This window comes from Octopus bimaculoides, chromosome 4, assembly GCF_046866305.1.
Source record: "Octopus bimaculoides isolate indiv1 chromosome 4, ASM4686630v1, whole genome shotgun sequence".
Lineage (NCBI taxonomy): Eukaryota > Metazoa > Mollusca > Cephalopoda > Octopoda > Octopodidae > Octopus > Octopus bimaculoides.
Window position 1 is genome coordinate 51,349,189 of NC_142931.1, and position 12,071 is coordinate 51,361,259.

At 40.0% G+C, this 12,071-nt stretch overlaps 1 protein-coding gene across 3 annotated transcripts in view; it reads right to left on the minus strand.

Annotated features, from left to right (window-relative positions):
- Window positions 1-12,071, minus strand: part of LOC106870199 (DNA repair endonuclease XPF) — a 46,472-nt gene that overhangs the window by 14,628 nt on the left and 19,773 nt on the right. For all 3 annotated transcript variants that reach the window (XR_016241488.1, XM_089350686.1, XM_014916203.3), the window contains exons 14-17: window positions 11,485-11,601; window positions 10,653-10,847; window positions 9,295-9,432; window positions 6,421-6,549 (exon numbers count right to left, since the gene is read on the minus strand). Coding sequence is in view for 2 of the 3 variants with exons in the window: in XM_089350686.1 (XP_089206812.1) it covers window positions 6,421-6,549; window positions 9,295-9,432; window positions 10,653-10,847; window positions 11,485-11,601 (579 nt within the window). In the remaining variant the exon portion in view is untranslated. The remainder of the gene's footprint in view (window positions 1-6,420; window positions 6,550-9,294; window positions 9,433-10,652; window positions 10,848-11,484; window positions 11,602-12,071) is intronic.

A 12,071-nucleotide genomic window follows, 5' to 3' on the forward strand; every position in this document is an offset into this window, starting at 1 on the left:
TTATTATGCACACTTTTATAATTATTACTACTGCCACTACTACAACTATTAATACTTCCACCACTGCTGACCACCGTTACTACTATCGTTACCACTCTGCCACACTACCACTGCAACTATATTTATATATATATATATATATATATATATAATTAGGGAGACAGTCAGTTTAGATGAGATGCAGTTTGGGTTCGTGCCTGGGAAAAGCACCACTGATGCTATATTTCTGGTAAGACAGCTGCCAGAGAAATACCTAGCCAAAGATAAACCTCTGTACCTGGCCTTCGTCGACATGGAGAAAGCCTTTGACAGGGTCCTCCAATCCTTTATCTGGTGGTCAATGAGGAAACTAGGGATAGACAAATGGTTAGTGAGAGCTGTGCGAACCATGTACAGGGACGCTGTCAGTAAGGTGAGGGTTGGCAACGAGTACAGTGAAGAATTCCGGGTAGAGGTAGGGGTCCTCCAAGCAATAATACAGGAATTCAAGACAGGATGCCCCTGGGAGCTCCTCTATGCTGATGACCTTGCATTAATTGCTGAGTCACTATCAGAACTAGAGGAGAAGTTTCAGGTGTGGAAGCAAGGATTAGAATCGAAGGACCTTAGAGTCAACCTAGCTAAAACCAAAGTCCTAATAAGTAGGAAGGTAGACAAACCACAAACCCCTTCAGGTAGATGGCCCTGCTTGATCTGTAGAAAAGGTGTAGGAAGAAACTCTATAAGATGTACCCAGTTTAAGCTATGGACACATAAGTGGTGCAGCAATATCAAAGGAAGGCTAACTAGGAAGATAGTTTTTGCATGTGGCAGATGCTCAGGAGCTATAAACACTGAAAATGTGCAGAGAACTAGAAGTAGTTGATAGTTTCCGTTACTTAGGTGACCAAATCAGTAGCAGGAGAGGGTGCACTGAAAGTGTAGCTGCTAGAATAAGAATAGCCTGGGCAAAGTTCAGAGAGCTCTTAACTCTGCTGGAGTCAAAAGGCCTCTCGCTCAGAGTAAAAGGCAGACTGTATGATGCATGTGTACGAACAGCCATGCTACATGGCAGTGAAACATAGGCCATGATTGCTGAGCGTAAGCTCACAAGAAATGAAGCCAGTATGCTCCGATGGATGTGTAATGTCAGTGTGCATACTCGACAGAGTGTAAGTACCTTGAGAGAAAAATTGGACCTAAGAAGCATCAGTTGTGGTGTGCAAGAGAGACAATTGCGCTGGTATGGTCATGTGGCGAGAATGGATGAGGATAGCTAGAAGTGGGTAGGGGTTCACTCCCCTGCTTACAATATATCGGATGCAGCTCTGCATCATTGACCAAGTAGAGGAGATGTCCTTTTGTGGTTAAAAAATTACAGTAGAGTCCGTTCGAACAGAAGGCCATGCTGAAGTGTCTCTGAATATTACTTGATAGTACAACTACTGCAATGATCTCTTAGAGAGATTTTAGAACTAGCATTTTTACTTATACATGTATTCTTGGGATTAATTCTTGATAGAAAACATCAAATTTGAGATACTTGAAAATGTTAGAGTAGCCCCTTTGCTGGTCCACAGAGGGTTAAGTGACTATGAAAATATCTATTCTCCTAATATGAATGATACGTGGGGAGGTGGTACTGAAATTTTATAACACTGATTTAACATAATTTGACAGGAGATGATAGATGCTTTTGGTGTAATTGGCAACATATGCACTCAAAATGTGATAGAAATAAGGTTTGAATGTTACTGGAGGGTTTCTTCCCCAAATCTCCTGAAACTGAAATTCTTGTTAGACAACATCTTTGCAGTATATTTTGTTAGAATATCCTATGCTCCATATGTTCTAATCTCAAGTACGCCTTTTGATTTAGTTATGTCCCTACATCCTTTCTGTAACTTCACACTGTGGTGTGCGCTCTCTCTCTCTCATTACTTCTTCATCATCATCATCATCATCGTCGTTTAACGTCCGCTTTCCATGCTAGCATGGGTTGGACGATTTGACTGAGGACTGGTGAACCAGATGGCTACACCAGGCTCCAATCTGATTTGGCAGAGTTTCTACAGCTGGATGCCCTTTTCTAATGCCAACCACTCCGAGAGTGTAGTGGGTGCTTTTATGTGCCACCGGCACGAAGGCCAGTCAGGCGGTACTGTCAACGGCCATGCTCAAAATGGTGTATTTTACGTGCCACCTGCACAGGAGCCAGTCCAGCGGCACTGGTAACGATCTCGCTTGAATGTCTTTTCACGTGCCAGGAAGGCGACGCTGGGCACAGGTGCCATCACAATTTCACTTTCCCCAACAGGATGACACCAACAAAACTAAAAATAATGATTTTAACACTAGTACAATGCTATAAATTTAGTGAGGAGAAAAATTAATTCAACCACAATATTTGACTGATACTCTTTTACTTTATTTGATCAACCATAAAACAATCAACTTTGGCAAGATTAAAACTCAAAGTATAATGGGTTATAAAACCAAATATCACAAAGAATTTTGTCCATTGATTTACTGATTCTACTAAACACTTTACTGATGAGTGCTACAAAAGTGGTTCAAGGAACAGTCACTCAAATTGTTTCTACTCCTAGACTGTTACTTATTTTATCAAGGTGGACAGGATGAAAAGTAAAAGTGGATCTCAAGTGGCTTTAAACCCAGAATCTAAAGGGAGATAATGCATGCATTTTGTTAGCCCTCTACTCTCATTTATTAGTCTTGGTAGTAATTATTTCTTTTTGAACCCAGCAGGATGAGAGTATTTCATATAGGGACAGAACATAAAGCAAAATAACTTTATATGGTGAGCTATTTAGTGTAATTCATACCAACGTTAATAACTTGGCCACAATGCTTCATTGTTTTAATAGATCTTAGTAATTATTTTATCAATCATTAGAACATAAAGGAACATAGTACAATATTGCAAGACATTTAATCACTCATCCTTGCATTTCTACCTCCACAAGCTTCTTAATAATAATAATAATAATAATAAAATAATAATTCGTAATAATGATAATAATAATAAGGTATAAACACAAACTAGAGAATGTGATAGAGAATAAGAATTATGGGATTTTATTAGATTTCTCTACAAAGACTGACCATACTATTGAAGCAAGATGACCAGATATGATTATAGAAGGCAAAAGAAGCAGTATAAGATCATAGACTTTGCAATACCATATGATAACAGAGTAGATACCAAAGAAATGTTTTAAATTGAAAAACATCAGGACCTAGCCAGAGAGATGAAAAATTGTGGAAAACTGACAATAATTATTCCTGGGGTAACTGGTGTACACGGCACAACACTCAAACTCTACTTTACAGATTGAAGGATAGTGGAATTAAAACACATACGCTCAACCTGTAGAAAAAGTGCAATCCTGTATTCTGCAAGAATCTGAAGCAAAATGCTTGAGATTTGACGAGACTTGTTGTCATCAAAGCTCAAGATAACATCACTGCTGATTAAATTTACATGTAATAGTTTTGGAATAATAATAATAATAATAATAATAATAATAATAATAATAACATCATAATAATAATAATAACAATAATAGTAATAATAACAATAATAATAATAATAACAATAATAAGAACAATAATCATCATCATCGTTTAACGTCCGCTTTCCATGCTAGCATGGGTTGGACGATTTGACTGAGGACTGGTGAAACCGGATGGCAACACCAGGCTCCAGTCTGATTTGGCAGAGTTTCTACAGCTGGATGCCCTTCCTAACGCCAACCACTCAGAGAGTGTAGTGGGTGCTTTTACGTGTCACCCGCACGAAAACGGCCACGCTCGAAATGGTGTCTTTTATGTGCCACCCGCACAAGCCAGTCCAGGGGCACTGGCAACGATCTCGCTCGAAAATCCTACAGGAGCCAGTCAGGCGGTACTGGCAACGGCCACGCTCAAAATGGTGCATCTCATGTGCCACCCGCACAAGAACCAGTCCAGGGGCACTGGCAACGATCTTACTTGGCTTGCCGGGTTTTCTCACGCACAGCCCATTTCCAAAGGTCTCGGTCCGTAGTCATCGCCTCGGTGAGGCCCAATGTACGAAGGTCTTGCCTCACCACCTCAGCCCAGGTCTTCCTGGGCCTACCTCTTCCACGGGTTCCCTCAACTGTTAGGGTGTGGCACTTTTTCACGCAGCTATCCTCCTCCATTCTCACCACATGTCCATACCAGCGCAATCGTCTCTCTTGCACGCCACAACTGATGCTTCTAATGTTCAGCTTTTCTCTCAAGATACTTACACTCTGACGGGTATTCACATTGACATTACACATCCAACGGAGCATACTGGCTTCATTCCTTGCGAGCTTACGTATGTCCTCAGCAGTTACAGCCCATGTTTCACTGCCATGTAGCATGGTTGTTCGTACGCATGCGTCATACAGTCTGCCTTTTACTCTGAGTGAGAGTCCCTTTGTCGCCAGCAGGGGTAAGAGCTCTCTAAACTTTGCCCAGGCTATTCTTATTCTAGCAGCTACACTTTCAGCGCACCCACCCCCACTACTAACTTGGTCGCCCAGATAGCGGAAGCTATCGACTACCTCTAGTTTTTCACCCTGGAATGAGATAGAAGTTGTTTCCTGTTTGTTTGCAGTCTTTATTGCACCTGAACATCTGCCACAAACAAAAACTAACTTGCTAGTTAACCTGCCTTTGATGTTGCTGCACCTCTTATGTGTCCATAGCTTGCACCGGGTACATCTTATAGAGTTACTACCTACTCCTTTTCTACATACTGAGCAGGGCCATCTACCTGAAGGGGTTTGTGTTTTATCTACCTTCCTACTTATTAGGATTTTGGTTTTAGCTAGGTTGACTCTAAGGCCCTTCAATTCTAGACCTTGCTTCCACACATGAAACTTCTCCTCTAGTTCTGATAGTGACTCCGCAATTAGGGCAAGGTCATCAGCATAGAGGAGCTCCCAGGGGCAACCTGTCTTGAACTCCTCTGTGATTGCCTGGAGGACTATGGTAAATAATAGGGGGCTGAGGACGGAACCTTGGTGGACCCCTACCTCTACCCGGAATTCATTGCTGTACTCATTTCCAACCCTCACCTTACTGGCCGCATCTCTGTACATGGCTCGCACAGCTCTCACTAGCCATTCTTCTATCCCAAGTTTCCTCATTGACCACCAGATAAGGGATCGGGGGACCCTGTCAAAGGCTTTCTCCATGTCAACGAAAGCCAGGTACAGAGGTTTATCCTTGGCTAGGTATTTCTCTTGCAACTGTCTCACTAGAAATAAGGCATCAGTAGTGCTTTTACCTGGCACGAACCCAAACTGCATCTCATCTAAATTGATTCGCTCCCTAATTAGTTGGGCTATGACCCTCTCTGTAACTTTCGAACAATAATAAGAACAATAACAACAACAACAACAACAATAATAATTTCAAATTTTGGCACAAGGCCAGCAGATCTAGGGTAGGGGTGAGTCAATTACATCGACCCCAGTGCTCAACTGGTACTTATTTTATTGACCCTGAAAGGATGAAGGGCAAAGTTAACCACAGTGAAATTTAAACTCAGAAGCCAAAGTCAGAAGAAATGCTGCTAAGCATTTTGTCAGGAGCAGTAACAATCTGCCAACTCACTGCCTTAATAGTAGTAATAATAATAATAATAATGATTTCAAATTTTGGCACAGAGTCAGCAGTTTTGTGGAAGCCAATTAAATTGCAAACCCCACACAGTACTTGACTGGTGCTTATTTTATTGACACTAAAAAAATGAAAAGTGAAGACAACTTCACAGCCTTTGAAGTGAGAATGTAAAGCCAAAAGAAATGCCGCAAAGCGTTTTGTCCAGCGTGCTAAAGGTTATTCCAGCTTGCTGCCTTAACAATAATAATAACAACATCTTACAGTAGCACAAGAACAAATTTTTTTTTTTTTTGGCATGTAAAAAACACCTTTTTGAGCGTGGCCGTTGCCAGTACCGCATGACTGGCCTTCGTGCCGGTGGCACGTAAAAGCACCCACTACACTTTCGGAGTGGTTGGCATTAGGAAGGGCATCCAGCTGTAGAAACTCTGCCAAATCAGATTGGAGCTTGGTGTAGCCATCTGGTTCACCAGTCTTCAGTCAAGTTGTCCAACCCTTGCTAGCATGGAAAGCAGACGTTAAACAATGATGATGATGATGATGGTGAGTTAAGTAAAAAAAGAGAAACTACTAGTACTAAACTAGAACTTAATTTCATGAAACCCCCCACAAAAAGTCAAATGCAAAGTAGACCCCAGTGGAATTTAAATTCAGAATGTAGAGAGGCACAAAAAAAACAAACTGCAAGACATTTATATTTGGTACTGTATTGATTTTGTTACCCTATAACAAACACATCAGATAAATACATTAATTTGTACACATAACAAAAAAACAAACCTTGTGATTTTCTGCTTTCACTTCCATTCCTCCTTTACGAGAAGAAGTAGGGGCTTGAAGTGCAGAAACTGCATGCAAGTTAGGATCATTTTCAAGCTTCCCATCTCTCTCTTCAGGGATTACCATTAGCTGTGAATGGAAAGTGGTTAATGATAAGATATTGATATCACAGGGATGTGAGGGTGGATGAGTGAGTGTCAGTTGTTGTTTAGACCTAGACTTGTCCAATCAATCAATCCTGAAAGATTAAAAAGAAAAAAAAATAAGGATATGGTCCCAGCAAGATATGAACTGAGTAGACACAGAGACATGACTTAAACATCCACAAGCATTTTGTTCAGCATTCAACTATATCAGTGACTTGACTGTCATCATCATCATCATCATCATCATTTAACGTCTGCTTTCCATGCTAGCATGGGTTGGACGATTTGACTGAGAACTGCTGAACCAGATGACTACACCAGGCTCCTATCTGATTTGGCAGAGTTTCTACAGCTGGATGCCCTTCCTAATGCCAACCACTCCAAGAGTGTAGACCACTCCGAGAGTGTAGTACCACTCCGAGAGTGTAGCACCACTCTGAGAGTGTCATGTAATGATAATAACGGTTTCTAATAAAGACACAAGGACAGTCATTTTGAGAGTTGAGGGTTAGTCAATATCAACCAAGTATTTGATTAATACTTTATTGACCCCCACAAGGCCAGCAGTTCTAGGGGAGGGGTGAGTCAATTACATCGACCCCAGTACTCAACTAGTACTTATTTTATTGACCCTGAAAGGATGAAGGGCAAAGTTAACCACAGCGAAATTTAAGCTCAGAAGCCTAAGTCAGAAGAAATGCTGCAAAGCATTTTGTCAGGTGCAAGGTTGACCCTAGTGGTATTTGAATTCAAAGTGGCTGTGTGGTAAGTAGCTTGCTTACCAACCACATGGTTCCGGGTTCAGTCCCACTGCGTGGCACCTTGGGCAAGTGTCTTCTACTATAGCCTCGAGCCGACCAAAGCCTTGTGAGTGGATTTGGTAGACGGAAACTGAAAGAAGCCCGTCATCATCATCATCATCATCATCATCGTTTAACGTCCGCTTTCCATGCTAGCATGGGTTGGACGATTTGACTGAGGACTGGTGAAACCGGATGGCAACACCAGGCTCCAATCTAATTTGGCAGAGTTTCTACAGCTGGATGCCCTTCCTAACGCCAACCACTCAGAGAGTGTAGTGGGTGCTTTTACGTGTCACCCGCACGAAAACGGCCACGCTCGAAATGGTGTCTTTTATATGCCACCCGCACAAGCCAGTCCAGGGGCACTGGCAACGATCTCAGTCGAAAATCCTACGGGAGCCAGTCAGGCGGTACTGGCAACGGCCACGCTCAAAATGGTGCATCTCGTGTGCCACCCACACAAGAGCCAGTCCAGGGGCACTGGCAACGATCTTACTTGGCTTGCCGGGTCTTCTCACGCACAGCACATTTCCAAAGGTCTCGGTCAGTAGTCATCGCCTCGGTGAGGCCCAATGTACGAAGGTCTTGCCTCACCACCTCAGCCCAGGTCTTCCTGGGCCTACCTCTTCCACGGGTTCCCTCAACTGTTAGGGTGTGGCACTTTTTCACGCAGCTATCCTCATCCATTCTCACCACATGTCCATACCAGCGCAATTGTCTCTCTTGCACACCACAACTGATGCTTCTAATGTTCAGCTTTTCTCTCAAGATACTTACACTCTGACGGGTATTCACATTGACATTACACATCCAACGGAGCATACTGGCTTCATTCCTTGCGAGCTTACGTATGTCCTCAGCAGTTACAGCCCATGTTTCACTGCCATGTAGCATGGCTGTTCGTACGCATGCGTCATACAGTCTGCCTTTTACTCTGAGTGAGAGTCCCTTTGTCGCCAGCAGGGGTAAGAGCTCTCTAAACTTTGCCCAGGCTATTCTTATTCTAGCAGCTACACTTTCAGCGCACCCACCCCCACTACTAACTTGGTCGCCCAGATAGCGGAAGCTATCGACTACCTCTAGTTTTTCACCCTGGAATGAGATAGAAGTTGTTTCCTGTTTGCTTACAGTCTTTATTGTGTGTGTGTGTGTATATATATATATATATATATATATGTATGTATGTATGTCTCCCCAACATCGCTTGACAACCGATGCTGGTGTGTTTACGTCCCTGTAACTTAGCGGTTCGGCAAAAGATATCGATAGAATAAGTACTAGGCTTCCAAAGAATAAGTCCTGGGGTCGATTTGCTCGACTAAAGGTGGTGCTCCAGCATGGCCGCAGTCAAATGACTGAAACAAGTAAAAGAGTAAACTAGAACAATATATTACCAGGTACTTATTCCGACACAAATGACTTACGCAGCTCACTGTCCTTTTATTTAATAATAATGGTCTCAGACTTTGGTACAGAGTCAGAAAAGTTAAGGAGAAGGGTGAGTTGATTATATTGATCCTAGTGCTGAACAGGTACTTATTTTATAGATGCCAAAAGGATGAAATGTAGAGTCAATCTTGTAGAATTTGAACTCTGAACATAAAGAGGTGGAAGATATACCGTTAAGCATCACAAGTTAACATGTCTGCCAGCTCGTCACCTTCAAAATAATAAAAGTCTTTGCTTTTACAAGCGAATACAGATGTTAGAGAAGGAACAGAACCAATCAAACCAACTCCAAATTAGTACTTACTTAATTTGCACCAAAAGGTAAAGGCAAAATTTGAATTTGGAATGAGACGGGAGATAACTAAGGCAATTTTCTTGTTACTCTGACAGGTTTGCTATCCATTGCCATTATGATAACAATAACAATACATTTAATAATAAATAAACAAGTGGAAGAAATAATGATGACTACTTACAGCCTTTTCTTTGATAAGGAACTCAAAGGCTTCTTTTTCTTTACGAAGAGTAGTTAGATACTGTTGTTCTTCAACAGAATTGCTGTATATTAAGAAGTAGACCCGTAAAGGAACATGTGGCCTTGTAGCATGATAGACCTGTTGAATGAAAGAGAAAAACATGAATATTTTAATAAAGAGAAGAAAAACTTATTCAAGAGAGATGTGGATAAACTGAATTATATATCATAAGCGAAATCGTCAGGCAAGCAAATGACATGATAACCCATCTAATGTTGGTGCTATGATAAAATACACCCACTACACAGTAAAATGGTTGGCAATAAGAAAAATACTCAGTTGCAGAAAACATGCCAAAAACAGAACATACAAAAACAAAATGTGATCTCCAACCATTCTAAGAGAGCAGTAATGCAAAATAAGAACTGACTTAGTAAGTGATGACTTATCTAATCCATGCCAGCATAAAACAGCAGATGCAAATATCAGCTATGATAACAATAATGATCAATCAAGTGCGTGTGGTTTCAAAGTGTTTTATATTTTTAAGGTTATCAACATCAATTATATTTTAGCATCTGTCTTTTCATGATGATTATCAGCATCTCTATCACCATTATCAGTTTTACACCAATCATTTTTATCTGTTTTGCATGTTGGCATTAGTTGTCCAAGTATAGTATCAAAAAACCATTCAGCTTCATGCAATCACTAGTTAGTGCACTACATAAAAACCTTCCAAATTTTCAGTCTTGTTTTGACTTTTGTTAAATCCAATGCACTCAGTTCTGACAAAATTACTTCTCAGGTTTGACTATCTTAGGTTGATCTTTTTTCATCTATTTTGAGAATGGCCACTTCATATGACCATAATTTACCCTCTTAGACCTCTACTCCACATTAGTCTACTTTTTCCATGAGATGACAAAGTACTAGATAATCTGTTAGGGAGGGAAGAGTGATGGTTTAATCCAATAGCACAGTGGTGTGTCTGTGGCTAAGATGCTTAGTTGTCAACAGTCAAATCCACCACTTAGTTTTTGAATGCCTTAATAGAGTTCATTATGTTGCAAGTACTGGGTTGCAAGCACTAGGTCACCGAGTTGAGAATCCCTTCTTCTTTCCTCCCACCAGGGGGTCCTAAATAAATTTAAAAAAAAAAGAGATGGGCACTGCCTTTCTGACAATAAATTTAAAAAAAAAAAATGTTTAGCCTCATAATCCCTTCTGAGATCACAATCAGGTATCTTAAGTGATCATATCTTAGATATAGTTTGAACTCCTTAAACCCTCAGTCTTATACCCAGTTCAGTAATAATAAGAATTTATTGGAGACATAGGACTTTAAAAGGACTTGCCTCCAGTTCTCTCACAAACTTCATGCAGGAATCATACAGGATTACATAATGTGGGTTTATCTCCCAGAGAGTACGCTGCAATCCAAGAGAATCAGAGCCGCCATGGATTGGATGGATTATGACAGCTGGTTGTGAAAGGATTCCATAGTAAGCATCCTGAGAAGAACACCTGAAATTCTCTTCCTCGTTGATTTCCTACAAAGTCAAAATTAGATCAATGTTTAATATGTTTAGTTGCAAAATGGAAAGACAAGATATACAACAGTGTAGTTTTTAAAATATATTCACTAGAATTTGAAGATCAGTCACAGATCAGCCCTGGAGGAACAGATATATGATCAAAAAGTGTTCTGGTAATGACCTCACATTTCGTTTCTAAGCATCAGTTATCTAGTTAATACTACATTAGTCAGTTTTGTCTTAGATATCACCATTTTAAAGACAGTGAAGTATCATTTTAAAGAATTTTGTTGCTATTTCTTACACAACAAGTATTGGCTGCTCCCTTGTCAGCTTGTTAGGAGACTTGTTGTGGATCTGTGTTAGTAGGAGTAAAAGTAAAAAAATATAAAAATATAAATGGTCAATAGGAGATGTATATCTAACATTTTGAGCAGCACAGCACTTCAACAAATCAGCAATGTCCTTCTTATTTCATAACAACAAAGTATTTATTATTTCCTCTGAATCAAAATAACACATCTTAATTACATATAGTTTTTTTCAACAGGTAGTACTTACCACTTTGACAGCAAAAGGGGACCAGTCAATAAATAAATATTAATTAAATTAATAAGTGACAAAAAAAAAAAAAAAAAAAGATGTTAGATACCTCTTCAGTGTTTAACCTTGAAGCTATGTCTTCTGGCTCCATTTCTGTCAACTCAACTGAAGTTGCTTCTTTAGTAGATTTTGTTTTTGTTATTTTTTGTTTCTTCTTCTTTGGAGACTGTAATTATATATGCATGCATATATATATATACCGGAGTAAACATAAATGTGCAACAAGGTGGAAAAAAAGAGTACTCAAATACCAGAGGTCGAGTAATATGCTTTATTTAAATGCAGCAGAAACATAAGAAAAAACTTTTACTCAGAGTTTCACATTCCCGTTCATCTGATGAACGGGAATGTGAAACTCCGAGTAACAGTTTTTTGTTATATTTCTGCTGCTTTTAAATAAAGTATATATATATATATATATCGACATGCATATGCATATGTATGTATATAAGAGGAGAGCAGAGAGGGAAGACAACAAAGTGAGAGAGACAGCAAGGGATAAAGTGTGAGAGAGTGATGAAGTACAAAGTAAGAGAGAGGGAGAGAAAAAGAAAAAAGAATTAAATTAAAAACTACAAAAAGGTATAAATGCTTATTCTAAATACTAGATAAATAAATTTATCTAAATTTGATATC